At 45.2% G+C, this 24,685-nt stretch overlaps 1 protein-coding gene across 1 annotated transcript in view; it reads left to right on the top strand.

The window, feature by feature from the left end:
• Positions 1-24,685, top strand: part of MYRFL (myelin regulatory factor-like) — a 73,387-nt gene that overhangs the window by 26,080 nt on the left and 22,622 nt on the right. Inside the window, exons 12-18 of the mRNA XM_015405692.1 lie at positions 5,945-6,055; positions 9,597-9,687; positions 11,779-11,979; positions 13,952-14,060; positions 15,155-15,264; positions 22,945-23,108; positions 23,659-23,722. Of these exons, the coding sequence (XP_015261178.1) occupies positions 5,945-6,055; positions 9,597-9,687; positions 11,779-11,979; positions 13,952-14,060; positions 15,155-15,264; positions 22,945-23,108; positions 23,659-23,722 (850 nt within the window). The remainder of the gene's footprint in view (positions 1-5,944; positions 6,056-9,596; positions 9,688-11,778; positions 11,980-13,951; positions 14,061-15,154; positions 15,265-22,944; positions 23,109-23,658; positions 23,723-24,685) is intronic.

Below are 24,685 nucleotides of genomic sequence, written 5' to 3'. Positions count from 1 at the left end.
TCAAAATGTTTACCAAACTTCAAAGAAATTGTGTGTGTGTGTGTGGGGGGGGACAGAATTCTCCAGCCTGTGCATTTGGTGTGTGTAGCTTGCAGGGAGTCCATTTTATACACTTTTAAACCTGTGCCTGACATTTCCCCCCCAAAGCACTTTCCTGGAGGCATGCTCGGGGGGGGGGGCTATAACTCAGACCTCCTAAATCCAATCTGCACATATCTTTGGAGGGAATGTAGAGGAGCATGGGGGGGGGGGTTCCCTGAGAGTTTGATGCCTCTAGCTTGCTTGGGGTCCTTTCTATACACTCCCGAATCTGCACCTGTCATTTCCCCAGAAAGCACTTTCCTGGGGGCACCTTCTTTAGGGGGCTGTAACTCAGACCCCATAAATCCAATCATCACCACGTTTGGGAGGACATTAATTCATAAGGTCGCCAGAAGTCGGAAGTGACTTGACAGGACTTAACTCACATATTTCAAACAAGAGCACAGTTTAACAAGTCCAGTTCTTTCTGTGTCTAGAGCTGCATTGACAACAGCTTCCTTTCACCCTATTCCTGCCCACATCAAATCCTGGAGTGGACTGGGGCAGTTTAAAATACTCACCTGGATTAAAAGGGAGCGGAGTTGTCAGATCACCACTGTTAGTACACTCTAATTTTCTCTAAGGAGAATGTCCATCCGCTCCAGTTCCTTGTTCCTGCGGCCTGATCAGTTGTCTTGGAGAGAAGTACAACAGCCATACCTTCTTCCTGATGCATGGGGAATCAATAGCTAGGTTTGGCTTTTGGCAATAAAACCAACATAGTTGCTTGGCAAATGGACTGAATGTTGTGTAGTGGGTTAGCCGCATGGAAGAACCGCTGAGGCACGCATAGTACACAGCACACTTTATTAGTACACAACACGCACACCTACCAACGGCCGAGCGGCCGCTTATATACATTCTGGGGAACCCCTGCGGAATCCCATTGGCGCATTCAAACCTCCTGCCAATGTCCCATTGGTTCCCTAGAGGCAGGGTGCAGGAGCCTAGACCTCATTGTTCTCTGGACTCAAGGTCCGCTGAATCGCGGGCGCCCAGTGGCGGTCTGCGGACATAACACTGAAATCTCCTTTTAGTGGGAACTACGTTTTTAAAAACAATAATTCTCTATGCCTTACATTTTGAGACCAACAGAGAAATCTAGTAAGGAATGCGTTTTACTCTTTTTATTTTCAGTTGTCTGTTTCTATGCTTTATTCAAACATATTTTGGGGGGGTCACATATAAAGGTTCTGCTTCAGGTTGTTCCCCTTTTAAAATCCACAAAATGTTGGACTTCAGTCTAAAATCAGTGAAGATCTGGCAAAGCTTTTTGCGGCCCCAGCACCAAGGGGAGGTTCAATGAGGGCAGAGACAGAGAGGGCGGCCATGGTGGCTCTTACCAGGGTGGAGGGGGGTGGGCCAGTGATGAGTACGGGAAGCTGGGGCCCACCTAGCCCAACTCCAGAACTTAAGGAGTCAGGGATGGTATTTTTAACATTAATAGTTTCAGGTCCTATGTGACTGCATTTCTGTGTAACCCATGGGTGGTGACAGGATTATCTTTGAGGATTTAGTGTGCCAGCATTTTTACTAGTGATCTCAAACTCTCTCTCTTGGGCAGCCTCTTTGTGTGGTAAATGGAGGCCACAGTAGGGTTGCCTGAGACTCAGCCATAATTAATTATTTAGCCAGACATTTATATCTCACCTATCCCCAAGGACTCAAGGTGACTTACAGAAGCAACATGTTGTTACAAAGACAAAATAAAATCAGCATCCATATCCAACAGCATACATAAGATGGTGCCCATCAATCTTCTGCAACATCTGCCAGAAAACTTTCTGAAGTAGGATACCTTTATGTGCCTTCTGTAACTCTTCTGTCTGACTGTTCCAGAGCAATGGCCCTGTTATGAAAACCACTCTTGCTTGACCTAAAGAGCGACTTGAGAGAAGGCACAGCAAGGAATTAGCTAGCACATGAAAGTAGTTTTGGAGTCCCAGGACATGAAGAGTATTAAAGGTGTTAAATCGACTACTTAACAAAGAGTCAGAGAGTGATTTCAGCAAGTGATTCAGCTTTAATAAACAATACTTAACACAACCAGAACAGAACAACCAGAACAACCTTAGCACTGCAGTTGTGCTTCTTTTAAACTCTCCTGGCTAATGTAGCCACTCCCACTGTACATAACAACCAATAGGATTGTAAGAATAATGTCCAATCACAGACGTTCCCTCTCAGGGAACTGGATGGTAGGTGATTGGTCGGCTCTTCCTGGGCTACCAATAGGCATTGAGTGATTAGGATCCTTGCCCAGGACGAAGCTTTACATGGTGTTTCAATGAGTGAGGTCATACACAGTTTTCATTGAATTGAATTGAATACACCACAAAAGGGAAAAACCAACACCTTGAATTGGGCCTGGAAGTGAATAGGTCGTCAGTGCAACTGTTGAAGCGCAGGTGTTATCTGTTCTAGTCATCCAGCCCCAGACAGAAGCCCCAGACAGAAGCAACTGTTGAAGCGCAGGTGTTATCTGTTCTAGTCATCCAGCCCCAGACAGAAGCCTGATTGCCTACCTTTGTACCAATTATAGTTTCTGGGTCATCTTTGAGGACAGCCCTGTGCACTGTTTGTTACACTAGTCCAACCTGAAGGTCATGGCAGTGTGTGTAGTGAGGTTGGCAGAGCTGAAGTAAGGTGATAATCTTACAAGTACTATGTAATTGAAAGAAGGTGCTCCTAGCAACAGTTAACAGTTAATAAGTCGGGCTCCAAGAACACCACTCCCACACTCTTCGCTTGATCTGTTAGAAAAAGTATAATTCCATCCAAAGCTGACAGATCAGTCCCTTCCAACATCCCTGCTTTCCCAACTAGCATCCTTTAGATCATATCTGAATTCAGTTTCAGCTTGTTCCCTTCAGTCTTGTGACCATAGTTATCAAGGAACTATTATTTTTATTCACTGTTCAATATCTTGATGCTGATGTTTATTAGCAGCTTCAGTATGGTTTCCTAGAATGTCCTCTGTCTCTGCCTTTGTTTAGAATAGAGGTGTCAAACTAATTTGCTACAAGAGCCAGATCTGACATAAGTATGACCTTTTCCAGCTGGGCCATGTGTGCCATGAAACATAATGCCAGGCACAAGAGATATAAACTTTATAAAGGACAGCAACTGCTAAGCTCCAAATTGGTTTGTCCTCACCCTAAGGCCCCATGACCAGGAGTGGGGACAGAGGAAAACCCACATGGGCGGACTGGAGAGCCAGTGGTGCAGCACTGGGCAGATGTTCCGAAGCTGCCTGGAGGGGGGGGTAAACCCCTTCCCCAGCCCACTCCTGCCACCAATGCTGTGAGCCCAGGCCTCAGGGTAAAAACATGAAGTGGCACAGTGTTGTGAGCTCCCTCCTACCCCCAACCATCATGGAAGGGGACTAGGAAGTTGAACTAACACCCCATCACCACCTACAGAAGCGGGGAGGAGGTGGCCCAGGTCCGAGGCTACGTGCATGGCAGGACCCAGGCCAAGCAAAGCCTGATGAGCTGGAGATGTCCATGCTGCAGCCGCCACCTCTGACCGAGGCCACCAAGTGATCAATGGCAGGGCAATCTTTGTGACCGCCTCTCCCAGTATGCCCCTCGAAGAGCGTTATGCTCAGGAAATAAGAACTTGCTGGTGGTCCCTGGCCTGAGAGAGGTCCAGCTGTCCTTGACCAGGGCCAGGGCCTTCTCAGCCCTGGCCCCTGCCTGGTGTAATGCTCTGCCGGAAGACATCTGTGCCCTGCGGGAGCTGTTATCTTTCCACAGGGCGTGTAAGGCAGAGATGTTCCGCCGGGCTTTTGGCTGAGGACAGCGACAGGACTACTTCTGGCACTCTTATGTGGTTCTTCATTCCTCATAGCCCCTCCCCCAGGGAGGCTGGGGAGTTAGGATTTTCTGCCATCTTAAGTATTGTATATATACTGTTTTTATTTATTGAACTGTTTTTAATGTAGTTGTATGTGACTATATAGTATTGTTGTAAGCCGCCCTGAACCCTACCTGTGGGGAAGGGTGGCCTAGTAAATCAAATTTAATAAATAAATACAAATGCTGGGAGTTCAAGCCAGAGATCATTGGCAAGCTGCACCACCCCCATGCAGCAGCAGCTATCCCAGGCCAAAGGCCACCAGATCATCTAATGGGGCTGCACATGTGGCAGAGGCCCTAGGCCACACAGTATAACTGGAGATCATTGGCATGGCCCCCCCTCCCGAGGTGGCAGCCGCTTATGGCTGAAGGCCGCTGGGTGGTTCATGGGGGAAGGAGGCCTGGCCATCCAGTTGTGTGCTCAGTGGTAGGACTAGGCTCCCCAATGTGTGGAATAAACTTCCTAAGAATGCCCCCCCCAATGGGCCAAAGCACAGCCGCTGCATGGGGGCACGCGAATATGACAGTACTGCTGGCCGCCAGCAGGCCCCAGCAAAGAATCATCTCAACCCCCATGTGCAAACACGGATCCCTGTGGCCATCTGGGACAGCATCCCCAGAACTGCAGACTGAGCAGAGAGGTGCACAATCTTGGAACCTCGAGCCAGCATGAATGTACCCAGGGCTTTTTTTGTAGAAAAAGCCCAGCAGGAACTCATTAGCATAATAGGCCACACCCAACAGCAGACACTCATTAGCCTATTAGGCCACACCCCTGACAGCACAGCTCATTAGCATATTAGGCCACACACCCATGTTACCAGAAATGTGGTGATCCAGCCACGCCCACCTTTTGCTTCTTATTCTGTTGACCTTGTTTGTGGTCAAAACCCAGGGCTTTTTTTGTAGCAGGAACTCCTTTGCATGTTAGGCCACACACCCCTAATGTAGCCAATTCTAATGCGTTTCTGCTGTTGGGTGTGGCCTATTGTGCTAATGAGTTCCTGCTGGGCGTGGCCAACTCGGGAGCCAGCTGGAACTCCATTTCTGTGCGTTCCTGCCCAAAAAAGCCCTGAATGCACCTATGGTGGCTTCCAACTTACCAGTGAGGCTGCCACTGAAGCTAAAGGGTTCTGCTTGACTGCTGCAAACAAGGTTGTTCTGCTGTGCTGAAGCCATAATCTGAGTGGCTCCGCCCATTCACCTCCCCCAGCAGCTTCTTGTTCCCTCTCTTGCACCAGTTGCTTGTGGACTGGATAAGAGCCCTGAACTGGCCTGTTCTGGCCGCTGGGCCTTATGTTTGACACCCCTGGTATCATTAAGGTGTATCATTAAGGTGAAGAGGTGCCTTGGTCACATTTCCAAAATGAAGTATGGGAAGAGGGAAACAACTCTTTTTCTTGGGAGCCTTTGAGGAGAGGGATCTCTCACCTGGGTGATGCAGACCCAAGGGTTAAAGTGTCCAAAATGTAGAATCACTAGCACTGCAGGGCCCATAACTGAGGACTAAAACATGTCATGTTTAAGAGGCCATACAGTATTACTAGAACATTAACAATTTACTACATTTTTTGTGCTTTAGAGGCATCTCATAATCTAAGTCCCTAAACTCTGATTTACTTTGTTTGTACATAAATCCAGCTCGGTCAAGGGCTCAACAGAATGTTTACCAAATGACCGCTCACAATTTACATTTCACCCTTGATCATTAGTATAATATGATATTACCTTACAGTAATCTTGACATACATTACCACAATGCTGTGTGGAAACCGTTGAACATTTGAGAGATGCTACAGCAATTAGAGAAGGAGGGGGCGACAGAGTCTTCTATTATTTGATTTCAAGGTGAACAAGCCCAAATTTGAAAAATTAATAGAAGTGGTAAACTGTTCTGTCTATCCTAGGGAGTCTGAATATTTGCCTCAGTTAAGGACAACATATTGGGCATCTCGTGGATAAGATAAGAATTTGCTGTACTGCTTTTCACTTTTGTATTACAGAGTTGATCTGCCAGAAGACCAGGTCACCAAAGTAACACTGGCAAGGCTGCACTTTAGTGAAACAACAGCAAATAATATGAGAAAGAAAGGGAAACCTAACCCTGATCAAAGGTAATATTTTTGATGGGATATATGTCACATGTTGCCCCTAATCTTTACATACATTTAAAGCTTTAAACCCTTCCCCTTGCTCTGACTTGCATAGCCCAGGCTAGCCTGATCTCATCAGATTGTGGAAGCTAAGCAGGGACAGCCCCCTGGTCCGTATTTGGTTGGGAGATCACCAAGGAATACCAGGTTGCTACACAGAGGCAGGCAATGGAAAACCAGCTCTGAACTTCTCTTGCCTTGAAAGCCATAAGGAGCCCCAAAAGTCAGCTGCAACTTGACAGCAAAACAAACAAACAAACAAAAAAACCCTTAATCTCCTTTGTCATCTTCCCAGTTCTCTTTCTCGGTTCCACAGAAGTTCATCTGCACCATTTATTAAAATGTAAGGAAAGGCATGGGATCAGGGATGGATTGGGATAAGGGAGGCAACCCTTGGGAGACAGGTTTGTGGGGGATAGTCTGTGTCACATTCAGTGCTAAGCCTAGCACTGTTGTTCTACCTGGGGTTTCCAGGATACACAAATACAATGACAACATGTACACAAAAGAGCAAGGTCTACAAATCAGTACAGAGTTGGATATCCAAAGGTCCAGTCCAAGAGTCAGGGTAGGAGGGTCAAGAGTCTAGAGGTCTAGTTCCAAGGCTTGGGAACAGGTCAGGATTCAGGAGTCTGGGTCCCAGGTTTCAGGAACAAGCACAGGTTACCAGAGACAAGGAACAAGGCAGCAGGGTCAAGGCAGAGCTCTGTTCACTAAACAGTTCAACACAGAGAAGAGTAACAAGCAACAAGCACACCAAGCCTCGCTCAGTGTGTTCTTTTATCTGCACCTTTTGCTGACTCATCCTGAGGACCAGGTTTCGCTCATTACAGTCATGTTCACCTTCCTACAGGTGTGGGTCTTTTACTGTTTCCCTATCAGTCTGTCACTCCTGGTTCTGCAAGGACTCAACTCCAGGAACTAATGCTGACCGTTGCTGAGCAGCCAAGTGGGTGCTCCTTTGTCTCTCCTGAGCTGCCAAGTGCTCTCTTCTTCTACACTCTACTGGCTCAGGAGAGGATGGGGGTGGGGTGGGGAAAGAGCCAGCCTCCATGGCTTCTCTTTCTCCTGGAAGATCAAGCAGCCCGGCCATGATTGGGAAGCATTCTTGCTTTTAGATCTGACAGCAGCATTCAACACGGTTGACTATTATCTGTTGACCTTGCCGATGTTGGGATATGGGGGACTGCTTTACAGTGGCTTTCCTCCTTTCTCCATGGTTGGGGACAGAGGGTGACACTAGGGGAGAGGACGTCCTCACATTACCCACTTGAATGTGGAGTGCCGCAGGGGGCAATCCTCACTCCGATGTTATTTAACATTTACATGTGCCCCCTTGCCCAGTTTGGGCTGGGTTGTCACCAATATGAAGATGACACCCAGCTCTATCTGTTGATGGAGAGACGGATGCTACACCAGACATTTTGGATAGAGGCCATTGCTGGATGGTTGTAGCAGAGCCGGCTGAAGTTGAATCCAACAAAGACAGAGGTCCTGTACCTCGGTCATGGGGGACTGGGGTCAAGAATCAGGCTCCCAGTCTTCGGTGGGGCAACGTTGGTGCCAGCGCCATGGGTAAGGAGTCTCACTTACTATGGAAGCCCAGGTCACTTTGACTGCCAGATCGGCCATTTATCATCTTCAGCTGGTCAGGCAGCCGGTTCCCTATCTTACTCCTCAGGACTTAGCTACAGTGATCCATGCAGTGATCACTGCCAGACTGGATTATTGTAACTTGCTTTACGTGGGACTACCCTTGGGCCTGATCCAGAAATTGCAGCTAGTGCAGAATGTGGCAACATGCTTACTGATGGTGACGCCTTTGTGGGCACGCATTCAGTCGATGTTGCACCAACTGCACTGGCTGTCAATCAAATACCAGATCAGGTTCAAGATTATGGTTTTGATCTTTAAAGCCCTATGCAGCCTGGGACCATCATACCTGCGGGACTGCCTCTCCCCATATGAGCCCCAGAGAGCTTTACACTCTTCCAATCAGACTTCCTGGTGATCCCTGGCCCAAGGGATGTCTGCTTAGCCTCAACCAGAGCAAGGGCTTTTTTGGCCCTTGCCCCAACCTGGTGGAACATGCTCGCACCCGAGATCAGGGCCCTGAGGGACCTGCTGTTCCACCAGGTTTTTGGTTGAGGAGGCAGACATCCAGCCATTCTGGCCTCCCCTGTTCATGGCCCCTACTCAGTTCCATGCTACTTTAGATAACACTACTTGGGCACTGGAGCTTTTTATTCACCTGATATGAGGCATGGGTTCTTTTTTGTTATTATTTGTTGTGCCATCTGTTGTTTTATTGGCTTTATCACTTTTATTATTTTATTAATCTTTTGTTGCAAGCCGACCTGAGCCCACTCATGGGACAGGGCGGGGTATAAATAAATAGACAGATGATGATGCTTATGCTTCCCCCGTTGGGTCTGCTGTTGGATCCAGCTGCTCAGGTGGGGATTCTGTCGATGTGGGACCTGATTCTTCAGATTCCTCCTCATCCGAGGAGGTGGCAGCTGGCTGGCCCATGACAGTCTACTCAACTGTCCACTCAATGACTGAAACAAATGAAAGATAAGAGTTCCGATAATACTGCTTTAACACTAGTCCACATGATGTGGATATACTGTTCAATTTCTTGATATTAGTACATTTCAGTTATTCTTAAAATTGGAAAAGGTTTTATAAATTTTGAGGAAACAGCTTCCCTTATCTTTGCAGGTGTCTATATGTGTTCACACACAGATTGACAGTGTGCAAGTTTAGTAATTTGTATGATGGTCAAATGATGCACATGAATTGTGCATCAAAGTTGTGAAATGGGCTGGAAAAGCAGCAAAAAATCAAAAAGTAGGCCATATGGGGGAGGGCTTAGAAGATGCTCCATTCCTGGGGCTCCATTTGATCCAGGGCTGGCCATATATGGTGCTGCCCCAGTGTCGTGCAGTGGTTAGAGTGCTGAACTAGGATCTGGGAGACCGAGGTTCAAATCCCTACTAAGCCACAGAAGTTCACTGTGTAATCCTGGGCCAGTCAGACACTCTTGGCCTAACCTACCTGATGCTGATGGCAAGGAGAAGGCTCCAGTGGGGACAATGCCAGCAAGGTAAGTCTGGGCTGGATTCCTCTCGCCCCTCCCTTTCTGCTCCTGCTGCTGGGGAAGGAGGAGAAATACAAAAATAATGGTCCCAAATTTTGGGGACCCCACAAAATCCTGAACAAGTAACAACATTTGGAAAAAAACCCAGGGTAATGAAAATAATGCCTTACCTGTGATCTGAATCTGAAATCATTAGAAATTTTTTCGACGTGTCCATCCCCAAGGTCACCCAGCTGGCTGCATGTGGAATAGTGGGGAAATCAAACCCAGTTCTCCAGTTTAGAGTCCACTGCTCTTAACCACTACACCAAACTGGCTTTATCCACTTTAACCACTACACCAAACTGGCTTTTAAATACGTCTGGGATAATGTTCTAACTTTAAAATAAATTGATTTAGATACTTCAAGTTGGTGGTTGGATTATACGCCGTCAGTCAAGACCAGTCGTATTTGGTGACTGCTCATGTCTCTGAAAAGATCATTGTCAGGGTAGGTCCAAGCGAGTATCATTTGAGCTTAACGAAATGAAAGAACCTGAGCCAGTGAGGGGCTGGTGGAACACTGTAGCTAAGGAAAGAAGTTGGAATCTGGGAAAGTTCTGGTTCAAATCTTATCCTGGCCACAGACAAGCCAGCCCCAGTCTCCCATCTGCAGTATGGGGATAACAAAGCAGACTTACTTCATGGGGTTGTTGTGAGGATTACTCAAATAATGCACATGCATTACAAATGTGCTATTAAATGAATTCAAAATATTAACAAAAAGATGCCCTTCATGAAGCCAGTTCAGAGTGATAGGTTTCTACATTCCCAACAAACTTTGTATCCCGAAAAGATATAATTGGATTTGGGATTTATGTAGTTGTTATATATATATATAGCATATTGCCGAAATCCCCATTCCGCCATGAAGCTCCGGAGATGACCACTATCCCTCAGCCTAACATATGCCCCACAGGGCTGTTCTGAGGATGAAATGGGTTAAGCCATGTATAATGTCCTGAGACCCCTGGACAAAATGGTCATAACAAATTGAAATGTCTTTGTTCTTTTCTATTTCTGCCATGAATAAAATCTCGATAGATAAACAATCGGAAGGTACACAGTAAAGATATCTTCAAACCAAAAAACTGTGTAACAATGAATATAATAAAACGAAATATAACATGTTATTTTTCATTTTATTATATTCATTGTTGCACAGTTTTCCAGTTTATGAATAAAATCTCGGCAAGATCTGTTTTACCCCAGGTGGTGCAGCAAAAACCAGCAAGCTTTGTAAGGGCAAAACTCCTCGTGCTCTGCTTTGCTTACAATTCTGGGAAAGATTAGACCTCTACCCACTGAGTTGTGGTTAACAGGCATATCAGATCATGCTCCAATTGTAGTGAGCTTGGCTCTGTGTGCCACAGATGGCAGAGCCTGGTTTAAAAAAAAGAAGAGGTAGGCAAGTAGCTCCTTGAATAAATGCTGACTTGTTGGGATGTTGCTTTGCTTAGATTCAAATTGGAATTTCATATTGATTGCTCTTCCATTTAAAATAAATTTGGATATATTGCTGCACCTGCATACGGCGAAGCTGCTTGCCTCTGATCTATTCAGTTTGCAGTAGAGATGTCTAAATATTACCATTGCAGGGTTCAAACTTTATGTTTGCTAGAGAGAGAGAGAGAAAAAAAACACCTTCCCTTCCATGTACCTATTCACTGACATGGCTGCAGCTGTGGCAGGGTGAGAGGTTTCCCCTCTTCCCTCTTTCTCTCTCTGTCTTTCCTGGTACCTTGAATTGTGTGTATATATACCAGTCACACCGCATTATTTATTAGTCCCTATCCAAAGAAATTAGTGGTGGGCAGAATTGGGCCTGGCATTATTTTCTTGGTGCACCCTGTCTGGAAAAAAACCAGGAAAACTGGAAAAATTCTCCCAGAGGCCAATTTCAAGTTGCAGAATTAGACTCAGAAAAGACCAAATTGTTCCATTGCTAATTTGGATGGGAGTTACCAAATGGCCTGGTGTGACAGGTCTTATTCTGTACTCATCCCACTTCCCTGAGGGTGAGAAATTCCAAATGCCTTCCTTTGATGGAGAGACTGCTGGATGCTCATGGTGTTTTATTTACAATACACAAACAGAGCACATTGGGAGCAGGCAGCAAGTCCCAAACTCCATGTCACTTCCCCAGAGAAAGCCCCTGCATCCTTAGGCGCTTTGCTTCCAGCCGATTCACACTTCTCTGGGCCAACCTGATGAGAGAGTGGGAGATCTGTGAGCAGATCTGTGAGGCATTTTTCCCTTCATAAATAGCTGCCAGTGGGAGGCCCCAGTCTGGATAGAAACCATAGTACATGGGAGAAAACATACTGTGCCATTTTCCCACTCTTGTTCTTTAGTGTGTCCCATAAGCTCAGAAGAGGTAATGTAGCACGTTCAGGTTCCCCTTTGTGAAGTTATTTTATTAAGCTGTGACTTTTATTGCTGTAAAAGAAGCACACAAATGCATTTCCTAGGAAAGATTTGTCTGCCCTATCTCTGTCTCCAGCCTTTCCATTTGCACGCTTCTAACTTAAAACGTTTTCAGGCCTCAAACCCTGCACAGTTTGAGAATGACAGTGATCTGCTCTGGCAGCGAGGACATGTTCCAGACTCTGTTGTTTGTCATGGTCGAGTAGGAATTAACACAGATGCACCAGATGAAGCCCTGGTTGTCTGTGGAAACATGAAAGTGATGGGGACAGTCATGCATCCATCTGACCGTCGAGCCAAACAGAACATTCAAGAGGTGAGTGCAGCAGAGCAATGAGGGTTTGTTAAATCTGCACTGGAGTCACACAAAGGCACATGAACATTGTGATAAAGACGACTGTGAGGCAGGATTGTGAAGTTGTGACATTGCAAAGGAGGCAGTTCAGACTAGCCTGATCTCATCAGATCTCAGAAGTTGAGCAGGTTCAGCCTTGGTTAGTATTTGGATGGGAGACCACCAAGGAAGTCCAGGGTTACTATGCAGAGGCAGGCAATGGCAAACCACCTCTGAAAGTGTCTTCCCCTGAAAACCCTCTAGGGTCACGTAAGTGAGCTGTGACTCGATGGTAAAGCAAGGTTACAAGCCGGTGAAACTAGCATGGTATATAAGTGGAAGGTTACATAAGTGCATTATTATTGGGCTGAAAGTAAGCATACAATTCTTGTAAATGAATAAAATAAGTGCAATGATGTAGATTTCCTGGGAGAAATGCTGCCTCTAACTGCTTATTTCATTTGAAGAATGCCTACTGGATTATTCTTGAAGAATAAAATTAAGGTAGATGAACTAATGGCCAAAGAGGAGAACGTGTGTGAGACAGAGAATAACCAAACCCCCCCCAGAGAAAATGAAAATAGGAATAAGTATGTAACTCTTTTTTAATGAACTATAGAGAACCAAGTAGGCAGTAGGCTAACCTCCAGGTGGGCCCTAGAGTTCTCCTGGAATGACAACTGATCTCCAGGCTACAGAGATCAGTTCTCCTGTAGAAAATGGCTCCTTTGGAGCCTCCTCTATTGCATTATACCTTGCTGAGGTCCCTCCCCTACATCCCCAAAGCTTCAGGAATTTCCCAACCCAGAGTTGGCAACCCTAGAGCTACAGGGGAGTGCTCAGGGATGAAATAGCAGAATGCATATATATATTCCTCTTATTTATCTAGAAAAGTTATATTCTGCCTCTCCAGAGACATGCTCTGGAAGGTTAGGTAGTAGAGGGACTGCAGGTGGGGAACACATTTTAGAAAGGTCCACTAGGTTAAAAAAAACACTTGCAGTGAGAAAACCAGCACAGGAAGCAAAGAGAAGAGGCCATAGACTTTTTCTCTCTGCTCTGCTAGTTTTCTATTTGTGTGGAATTTATTTAGTCCAGTGATAATTCAAAGTAGGCGTTGACTACCTGCAGTCAGGTGTAGCCCATCCTTCCACCTTAGGGCTTGGCCACCTTGTTTCCATCTCATTGTCCTGCATGTGCAATAGAGGTTCTCTTCAGTCTGAAGTGACCCTTTCCATGTCTCTTTTCCCCAGCCCTTCTTAAAAGCAACTCCAGGGAGGCACAGTCTTGAGTGGTGGACTTGTTCATGGATGGATCTTGTATTTTCCCCCTTTCAGATGTGTGTATGGGCTCTTGAGAGGAAAAACAGCTAAAAGGGATATATTAAGCTGTCCCTCTTTCACGCCAGATTGTAGCTTTCAGAGGCAGTTTCTGCCTTTGTACCCAACTAGGAGCTGGCACAGAGTTGTAGCTAAAAGAATGCACTGTTTAAACTCTGAAGCTATCTGGTTCATATCTCACCTCTGGTACGGCACCTTCAGAAGCCCAATATGATGATGATGATAACAGCCTAATTTACAGGGATGTTGTAAGGATTATAACATAACGATGTGTGAGGATGGATATATTTATCAATAAGGTATGTATTTGCCACTTTTAAAAGAAGTAGACAGCCCATTTAGCCACAAAGGGCAAAACAGAGGGCTTATCCAGCATTTGATTTGCTGGCATTTGTCTCTAAGGCGACTGGTGAAGGTGGACTTTCTACTCTTAAAATTTTTCCTTCACCCCAAAATCCAAGAAAGAATATGAGTTAAAATGAAAAAAGTTAATGAGAAAGACAGATAATGCCAGCCATGCCAAGTATCAAAAGCATGTACCTACTTGAAATCCTTGATATGACTTGAATGTATTAACTATATTAATATGCAACACCTTGTCTTTGGTGAATTAGGTTGATACACATCAGCAGCTGAGAAGAATAGCACAGATGAGGCTGGTTGAATATGACTACAAGCCTGAGTTTGCATCTGTTATGGGAATTAATCAGACCCATGAAACAGGTATCCAGTCAACACATCTAGTTGGTCAGGCAGAAAGTACCCCAAAACACCTTGGCCACTTATCCTATAGCAATACCCTGATGTTGCCTTGCTTTTCAAATACACATTGGCCCCAGTCACATGGGAGGATTTGCCTCGCAAGAGGGATGGATCGGGGGTGCATCAAGCGGGCGCGATCACACCGCAACATCTGGGAAGCGTCACACACCCATCCCCGATCCGTCCCTTCGGCTCGAAAACACACATTTAAAAGGTACTAGCAACAGAGCACTACCTTCTGGATGATGCATAGCAACTCCAGGCTTCTGGTCGGGGAAGCACTGGTAGCCTGTCGCAGCCAGCGCCGTTCCCCGTCCCACGCATGCGCACAACTGCGCTACTGCCGGTTTGCTGCACAACGTGTGATCGGCTGCCGGAGGACAGAGCCGCAGGGGCATGTCGGATCGCGCTCCCATGGTTCTTTTTGCTCTGGCTCTAATTTGCCTCCCTCTGGCAGTGGATCATCCTGCTCGTGTGACCGGGACCATTGTAAGATCCATGAGATGCAGGGTGGGCAATAGGGGGGAGGAATCCACCCTAAGGTCACAACCAGACATTATGAGTTGATGAAGATAATTTACACTGGTGAAGAGCAGCCTTCGCTTCACTCTTGGTCAGTTGTCAAATGCCCACCAGCACCCTAGATGAAGACGAGGGAGGAAAATTCTAATTGCTTTATTCTTGTGCTGTCCCCATCTATCACCAGCCAAGGCAGCCAGCTGAGCAGGTCCCTCTACTCATGGGGGAAATGTGTATCATCAGCAGATAAGGAAGCAGCACACTCCATTTTGCTCCTCTGAAGAGAAGGCAGCTGCCACCATAGTTGGGGCAGGGATGGCCACTGTGGCCACCAACTCCCAGAGTGAACAGCAGTGGCAGCTGCAGATGGGATGTGTGAAGAGCCATAGCAGAGATGGAGTCCCACCAGAAGGCATTTTGCCAAGGGCTCTCAACACCTGTGTACAACCTGAGAGAGAGACAGACTGGACAGATTGTAGTCTGTGGGCATTTGAGGTTGTTTTTGATAACATGGTTGTCTTTATTTTCATAAGCAGGAGTGATAGCCCAGGAAGTTCAAGAACTTCTGCCAAGAGCCATACGAGAAGCTGGAGACGTTGTATGTGAAAATGGAGAGAGAGTTGATAATTTCCTCATGGTTGACAAGGTACTCTAGAGCACTGCAAGAAAGATTTTTTTAAACAAGAAAGTGTCCTGAAACCAAAGTTCATGACCGAAAACCCATACAGTTTTCAGTGTTTGCCTTCAAGAGATGGGAAATTTGGGTCTTTGTTTTGGTTCTTCATAAAACAATGGGTAGCAATAGAAAAACAAAATCCAAACCAGATGAGTTTATTCATGGCAGGTTTAGAAGGATTGTGGCCATCTGTAGCTGGATGAGTTCTGTGGCCTTGTTCAGAGATGGAGAAGAATGAGTTGGCACAGCTCAGTGGCAGTGAGGTGGACTGAACCAATTCAGACTGCTCGTGTGATAGATTCTAGCTTTGAATATTCATTCAGATTAAAAGATAAAATAAAATAAGCTCCACGTCAGCAGAAAACTAGCACAGCGGATGGGAGGGAGAAATGGTCTACCATCTCTCTGCATGCTGTGCTGATTTTTCTGTTGGCAGGGGGTTTTTAAGATAGGAGAATATTCCCAAGCATGCTCCTTTATGATCTTCCACCTGACCTAGGGCGGCCAACCCATGGCTGGTAACCAGCAGGAGATGGGGAGGTGAGGACTTATGTTGTCATAATGATGTCACTTCTGGCACAGCCTGTAAGTGACATGACCATATGGGGAGCTCTCTAGCATTCATCTATTACAGGGCATTCTAGCATTCTGAGTGAATGCTAGAGTGGCTCCTTTACGCAGTGATGTAACTTGGAGGTTGTGCTGGAAGTGAAGTCATGACATCGGGTTCCGCTCACCCTCCCATTTCACTTGGCATTTCTGCCCAGCTGCATGGTGGTGGGCAGAGGCAGTGGGTAGTCATGCCACTTGCAATCTGATGCCAGTCTCTGCCACTTCGTTCCAGCCACCTCATTATCTTGTAGTTGTGAACCAGACCTTTGAGTCTGTGTTCTTGGCATGAAGTATTAGATTTCCCAGTGATTTCAACAACGTCCGTGGTGAATTTTAATTAAATGGTAGGCCTTATGCTTATTGAAGAAAAGCCATTTGCTTCAGTCTTTTCAAGATAAGCGAAAGTTTTTATTAATCTCCTAGGTTTTATGGAATATGGGGATTCTGGCATAAGGGAGATGGGATAACCCTGTTTCTGTCAGTTCAGATAAAATTTACTGTAGTTTTCTGTCCATTAGGGTTTTTTTTAATTAAATGCTAATATGAGTTTTCACCATAGCCAAGGGATTTGAGTAGGATCTTTTAGGATTTAGGGGGACCTGCATTCTTCTTTTCAAACAAATTATAATTTTTTGAGGAACTGGGCAAGCTCTGAAGCCGAATTGGAAGAGGCCGCAGATTCATATCACTTTCATGTGGCCCATGAGGCCATAAAATCAGTTTCATGGCTTCAAGCACATGAGTGCCTTAAAGATACTCTTCAGTAAACAAATTGTAGACTATCTTGTGTTGGTTAATTGTGTGGTCTTGTCACACTGTGTAGGTTTTGTTTATGCAGCAGCGTGACCTATGCAGCTGCACGCTATGGGCATCATTGGATCAAACAGAAAATCTCTAACATTGGCAGTGGTGTTCTGTGTGGCTTAAACATACGGCAGCAGTTTAGCAGCGTATGAAACAATAGCAATGTTATGCAAAGTCTAAATGGGAGCTTTCATATTTTGCAGTAGTGTGGGAAGGCAGTTTTATAAAATGCACCATAATAAAAATTATGATGATATGGGGGCCTTTTCATCTGCTCATGCCCAACCATGCAGGAATAATAGAGAAAATACATATATTTTTACACTAGTGAAGCAGAATGAAGTCAAATTAGTGACAGAGCATCTTGAACCAGATATCAGCCTGTTCATACAACCCAAGCATCTAAAAAGAGAACCAACATCCTGTGTTGGCTTGCCATTTGCCCTAGAGCAGCAAGCAAACTCTCACCCCCAGGCTCCACACGCTGCTGGGGGTCTTCACGCCAGCAGGAGCAGGGAGCAACGTTGCATGATGTTGCGACATCATGATGTCACTTCACATTTGTACATGGAAGCAACATCACACCGCTCTAGGAATTTGCCCATTGGTATGTTAAAAATGTGCAACTATGCTCCCTGGCCTCAAAATACTCCACTGATTGTCAGTGCTTGGCTGGCAACACCAAAATTCCTATGAGAAAAACCCCAGTTCATATGTCACTGTGAACTGCATCTGAGGCTTGCGTACAGGTGTCATGATAAAACCGATTTGCATGTCTGTGGCCCAGCAGCTGCAAGTGTGTGTGGGGTGCCATTCAACAAGCTGCAGTTTATTAATTCAGACATCACAACAAATCACTATTAGTACAAACTGTAGGTGGCTGCCTGGGATGGGAAAGGAAGAGACTCCTGCCACCTTGGCCTGCAGACTGTTACCTTTTCTGATTTTTGCTTCAGTATGGGTGTTTTTGGTGGTTGTGCAGGTGCAACTCTAGAGCAGTTGCTGCTCTAAAGATTTTTAGCAATTGTGGAAACAAACCTTTGAGGTCTGAGTAATATTGAGAAAGGACTCGGTACCAGCTTCAGTTTTGTAGTAATTGGGCCATAAATAATAGATGTCTTGATGTATTTGGGTTTGGGGTGATTATTATATAATCATTTGTGATTAAACTTTGAAAGCTGCTTTGATTCCTGTGATCCATGGGGAAAGTGGCATATAAACATTTTCAATAATTAAGCAATAGGTACACATCCTAATTTGTAATCCTGAATTCATGCCAACCAACACATCCCAGATTATTGTACATTTGGACATCATAACTAACTGGGTTTTGATCAAACCACCATCTACCCTGACTAGGGTTGCCAGGTCCCCTTGGGGGATTGGGGGGGTGTTCGGGGGGCAGGGATGCTCCAAGCCCCTCCCCAAGCCACAGCCACCCATGGCCACCCCTCTCCCTCCCCTCCTGCAGAGATTTAAAGGGCTTCAGCTGATCAGTGGGGAGCATGTTGCCTGTCGATCAGCTGGAGGGCTCTTTAAATCTTTCAGCAGGGAGGGAGAGGGGCTGTCACTGGCTACAGCTCCACTTGCAAAAAGACCCCTTAAAGTGATTGGGATTCAGTCCTGCACACCACAGCCCCCACCCCTCTTGCAAAAAAGACCCTTTAAAAGGTCTTTTTGCGAGTGGAGTTGAGGCTGGCGACAGCCCCTCTCCCTCCCTGCTGAAAGATTTAAAGGGTCCTGGGCCATGTACCCCCTGCCGATCAGCTGAAGCTCTTTAAATCTCTGCAGGAGGGGAGGGAGAGGGGTGGCCATGGGTTGGGGCAGGGCTTGGAAGTGGGGCTTCTGGAGGGGCTTCTAGAGCCCCCAGAAGGGGGGGAACCCCCGCTGGACCTGGGGGCTGGCACCCCTAACCGTGACATCTGAACACAGCATGTAGTGTACTAGTAGTACCTCTTAAAGAGGAATCCTACAAGTTGGGCCAGTGACACATTTTAGCAATCTATTTATTTGCATGTCACCTCTCCAGAGGCAAAGCAATTCTTACCACTTCACTGTGTTGCCCCGCGGTGCACTGAAATGCTTGCTTTTGTGCCTGTCACTACATAATCATGGCTGCTTTTCTGCGTGCTTAAATTCAGCCCGTATTCTCTCAATATTCATATTTCAGTCTTCTTTCACAGCTGGATGAACTGATCTACTACATAAATAAGAAAACAATGGAAAGCTCAGAGGAGGTCTGTGAGAAGGCCTGGAGTTGGTGCTGTCTGTACAGTGCCCTTTATCCCATTATAGCAAAATCCTTCCCTGACTTCCACTGCAGAAATAGCAGAAGGGACTCGGCTCTTCCATCTGTCTTTCCTCCCTTGAGAAGTTGTGTTGGAGTTGCAAGTTAAACGGTTCAGCTGAGCCTGTTTGCACCATCTGATATGCACAGAACACACAGTGTGATGGGGGATTCTGGATCTGATGCTGGGAAACAGTTTGTAGAGGCAAACATTGAAAAACCTCAGATGTCTGCCATGTTATATTTAGTGTGGAGCTTCAACATTAATTCAAAACATGTTTTACTGTGTGTGGTACATGATAGATGGTTGCTGTGTCTTTTGCATAAAGTACTCACTGCCAGTTTACTGAGATGGATTTTTTTAAAAACAAAAGATCTAGCAGTTCAGGATGGAACTGAGGTGGTCCAAAGGGGCCAGCTTTTTACTTTTAATTAACTTCTGTTTTGTCATATACATGCAAGCTCAGGGTGGAAGTGAGGAAAAATAGACTAAGACCTAAATCCAAAGATCTGTGCAGTGACTTCCCCATGCCTCTGAAATCATTTGAACAGTAATGCTGTGTGAAGAGGCCCAAGTTTGGCTAAGGGGGGGGGGAGGTATGGATACCCATTACTAATACCTGGGAGTTCAGGGATGATGATCTCTTGGGCTACCAGTAGGCTTGCCAAGTCCCCCCGGGGGGTGGGGAAACCCCTGCCCCAGAGGCCCGTTCCCCGCTGCCGGCGGATCGGGCCCCGGGGGGAACCCCACCCCCAAAGTGCGCGACGTGCACGTCACCTGGAAGTGACGTGACCACGCCGGGCACTCTGAGGGCAGGGCCACGGTCATCCAAGGTAAAACTCTATGGTTTTCCCTCAAATGGTTGTGGCCCCACCCCCAGCGTGCCCAGCGTGGTCCGTCACTTCCAAACTATATTGGCTGTGGCTTCCTCTTGCATTACTATTGTTAACTGTTTACCTTCTGTGTTATCTTATTGTACTTGTTCCTGCTACATATTGTTGTTCTTGTATCATGCTTTTGTAGTATATTCTGTATCTTTGTAGTGATGGTTTATGTCATGTTGTTTTGAACTTGTTGTTTTCTTGTTAATAGTTGAAGATTCATTAAAATGTGTTTTAAAAAAGTTTTCACCTCCCAAACTCCAGGTCCTGTGGGACCTCTTAACTGCAGCAGGAGCAAGAGGCCTGGGCAGTAGGGTTGCCAGGTCTCTTCTGGCAACTGACAGGAAGTGATGTCATCATGTGGCGATACTGCTGTGGCACTCTGGTGTGTGGGCAAAAACTCTATGGTAAAAATGGCTTCTACCATAGAGTTTTTACCCAAATACCAGAGCATCACCTGGATGTCACTAGTGTGATTACATCATTTCTGGTGCAATGCCGGCAACATGGCCCGGGTCTTCCTCTTTCTACTGGTAAGTCCCCCACCAGCCAGCTGATTGGCAACTGGAGGGCAGGGCCTGGCGGGAGGAGTCCCTGCCTCCACTGCGGGATCTGACAACCCTACTGAGCATGGAATGACATTACATAAGGACATGATGTTCTTGTTCTTCTTTTTTTTATGCCTCCGGTAGGGGATTTTTTTATTGCATTTTCTATAAACTACAATGACATTAGGGAGGGGATCTACAAATTATAGGAGAAAGTAAAGAAAACCCACTAAAAACCCAAGAGATGGTAGTCATACATATTGCTTAATAAGTTAGCTTTAACTCAACATTCGATTCCAATTCATTGAATGTGGTCATCTGATAATCTATTAATACTTAAGTAAAAATTTAAACACCACCGTATCTGACTTCTTAAAGAGTAATAAAAGAATTACTTAAAACATTGTAAGAGATTTCAGAGTGCAATGACATCTCATTTTTTATACTTTTCCTTTCTCAAGTGGTAGCTTGTCTTTGAGGCTACCGCCCCCAGTTTAGAATCTGAGTTCTCGTTTGAAGATGCCATTGCTCCCTCTTCTTCACTTTCTTTGGTGCTGCCTTCCTCCTCCTCTTCTTTTTCTCCTGGTAGGCGACTATGTTGATGCAGAAATTCATGTGCCTTTTCAATAGAGTCAATTTTTTATTTCTTGTCCATAAATTTGAAGATTGTGCCTTCGGGTACAAGCCATCTGTAGGGGATGTTGTTCTTCTGTAGAAATAAAACCAAGTCTCTGTATTTTCTTCTTTTCCTTCTTATTTCAAACGGGTTGTCCTTCAACACTTTTATTTCTTTGTCCTTGCTTTTCAAGGTGGTTCCATTTGTTGCTTTGAGAATTTGATCTCTCACTTGTCTTCTGGAGAATCCTATAATAACTAACCCTGGCAGATTATTCTTTCTTGTAAAATCTGAATACGACCTATAGATCGTATCAATTTCACTTTGAATATGTCCACTTTTATATCTACCATAGGGCCTAAAGCCTCTCTCATAATCTGCTTCAGATTCTCCCCCTTCTCTTCTGGAACACCTTGACATCTTAGAACACAGCTTGCTCTTTCCATTTGTAGCTGTAACAAATGAGACTCCTCCGTTTGTCTCTTTTTCTCCATCACCTGCAGTTGTTTTTTAAGCTTCTTGGTGTTGGCATCCACTTCTTTCGGTCAGTTTTATCTGTTTTTTTAGCTATCTCAGTTAGTTGGGTTTGCTTGTGGTGCATGACTTGTTCCAGCAGAGGACGCAAAGCTTCAATCAACATCTTTTGCAGCTCTGTAGTTGTGTCCTGTCTAGGCACAGAACTCACTGGGCTGGCAGTTCTGGCAAGAAGCTTAGGTTTCACTTGCTTGTCTTTTTCATCCTTCCTCGTGGGTGCCATGTTTGGGAATTGTTTACTTTTTATAAAAGTTATTGCAGTCTCTGGTACTCTTAAATCCACCTGGTAAATTCTTAAATGCTCTTTATTTCAATCCGGTTTGCTTCATTAGCCCACCCCCCTTTTCGTAATAGCTCACAGTTCACTTAGTTTTTCTTAGCGGGGGAGAGTTTCCTCCCCCTTCACTTTCAAAGGGGAGGTTTTCGGCTAGTTCTTTGGTGTTTCTCACTTAGACATTAACTCATATTTAAACGATAAGTCCACTTTTGTTTTCAATTCGCTTGGCCACCAAACGCTTGCTCCAGTGTGCGATTTCTAGTTCCCATTTGGGACGCTACGCAGCGGGGACCATCAGGGCATGGAGTAGCCCCCCTTCACCGGCAGGGTCACCGGGGGAAGGGCTCTCTAGTGCCCCATGGCTGGGAGCCCAACACGAGGGCTCCAGGGGTGGTGCGCACAGTCGCACTCCCTCCCAACCGTGGGCTCTGACGGCTGTCTTCCGGAGCTGCGGGAGAAAGCGACCGCCATGGCGGACACCGAAACCCGGAAGCCAAGGACATGATGTTCTAATGTCACTTCATGTCCGTACCCAGAAATGACACCTAGAAATTGGCACACCTCTATAGTTAAAAAGCCATACAGATGAACAGATTCCTAGAGCATCATGAGTCACCTCTGGGTACAAACTGTGACATTACAACATTGCTCCCTGACCCCAGAGGCTCCTACTGGATGCCCACATGCAGCTGGCAGCACTATTGCAAGCCCATGTTATGATCTGTCATTTCAGAAATAAAATTATTCTTTTTCCTTACACAATTTATGATGTTATATGTATGAGATGAAATCCTTGTATGTTGGTGGTGGTAGAGAATGGTCTGCATTATAGGTTTGGACTGGGCCCAGACAAATTATGCTTGGGGGCTGTACCTTACAAACCACCTCTGAAACGGAGGACAGTCTACAGATCAACCTGTGAAATGATATGGTAGGGTTGGGGAAGAGAGAGGTTCTGCTGTTTAAGCAACCAAATAACACCCCCCCCCCCGGGATTTTCAGAAGTCCTTGGGTGAGCCAAGGTGGCAGCTCAACTCCTTGCTATTTTTGCGTCTTATTTATGAATGGAATTATCTGTGTTGTTTTGCAGGACCAGATTTTTATGGAGAATGTGGGTGCAGTTAAGCAGCTCTGCAAATTAACGAACAATCTTGAAGTTAGGATAGAAGAGTTGGAAGCATGGAACAAAAAACTCGCCAAACAGAAATGGATAAACAGCTTAAAGTCAACAGCCAGTGAAAAGAAATCAGTGAGGTACCCACATTTCTCCTCTGGGCATGTACTTTGACACAAATTATTGAACAACATCCTGAATGCCAATAGGGACACAGAATTATTCTGAAAGCAATTTCTGATTATTACGGGCACATTTTCATGTGTCATCATCATCATCATCATCATCATCATCATCATCATCATCATCATCATCATTATTATTATTATTTACAGCAGCAAATGTTATGGTGTTATGAATTCATTTTTTTTAAACTAAGTATCTCTGTGATCAAAATGGCACTGAGGTACCAATAATTTCTGGAGGCTCTGCACGCTGACAAAGTGGTCTTCAGTCTTTTCAAGTTCACAGAACTGGCTTCCGGTATGCATTTTAGGTTCAGTGGAAGACTCTGGAATTTATATTGTTCCAAGCAATTTTTCAATTACTTTTTAGATAATTAATGCTATCAACCATTTACTGAAGTGAGCTTCAGGAAGGCTTCCTTCCATATCTGTGTTGTTTTTCTTCCTCCCCTTTTTATTACTTGCTATGATGAATTAGGAAAGTAAGCAATATTTTGTATTTCAGGAAATTTGACCAAGCTGCTTCTTGGTTACCATCACAAAAATCAGTTCCTACAAAACCTGACAAGGTGAGCAAAATTAAGAAATTGGTGTCTTAGAGAGGTTATAGCATTTCTGAGAGAAGTATTTCCTTTGTCATAGTATCTTAAACTAGAAAGTTAATTGAGAATTACTTATTCTAGACTAACCTTTCACCCGGGCAGGAACTTCTACCCACTAAGCTTCCCCCGTGCTACATGTTACGTAAGAGTCAGAAAGCTGGAACAAGAAAGGTGTCTCATGCTAGACAAATAACTCAGTTTAAAGAATTAGATTCTTAAGCACATGCTGCAGCAAACCCCAAAGAAAACAGAGTGATGGCTCTCCCTTGAAAACCCAAGCACAGTGATCCACCAGTCTTCTTCCATGTAGGATTGGAACATTGTACCAATGGGAGGAGTGCTAGTTCTGTGCATGCAGCTGTGAGCCAGTGTGGTCCTGTGGTTAGTGTTGGTCGAGGACCTGGGAGAGCCAGGTTCAAATCCCCCACAACCATCAAGTTATTTGGGTGACCTGGAGGCTGCCACTCTTTCTCCACAGGGGTATTATGAGGATAAAATAGAGAACCAAGTACATGCTTCTGGGCTCCTTAGATGTACGGTACAATAAACATGTGCTAGATTGGGGATTCTTCAAAAACAATCCAGTATAGATTGGATCCAGGCTAGAGATGTGAAGGCCCGGGGGGAAAAACGGAAAAATTCAGAAAAAAACGGTTTTTTCCCATTTTTTTCCTGAAGCCTTTTTTGTTTTTTTCCGAAAAATTGGAAAAATTGAAAAAAGAAAAGAAAAGAAAAAAATTGATTATGGAACGTTTTATTTTAACATGATGAATAAAATATTTTAAGACCAGGTGTTCACATATTTTCCAAATCATTTCTTATATATATATATATATACAAGTGGAGACCCGCAAGAAACTTGCGGAATGATTATCCTATTCCTCACACCTTTGCTTCCTCCTGTCTCCCTCTACCTCTCTCACACTCTTT

Source organism: Gekko japonicus, unplaced genomic scaffold, assembly GCF_001447785.1.
Source record: "Gekko japonicus isolate JY-2015 unplaced genomic scaffold, Gekko_japonicus_V1.1 scaffold53, whole genome shotgun sequence".
Classification (NCBI taxonomy): Eukaryota; Metazoa; Chordata; class Lepidosauria; order Squamata; family Gekkonidae; genus Gekko; species Gekko japonicus.
The sequence above is the reverse complement of the archived record's forward strand: the minus strand, read 5'-3'. Positions and strand labels throughout refer to the sequence as shown.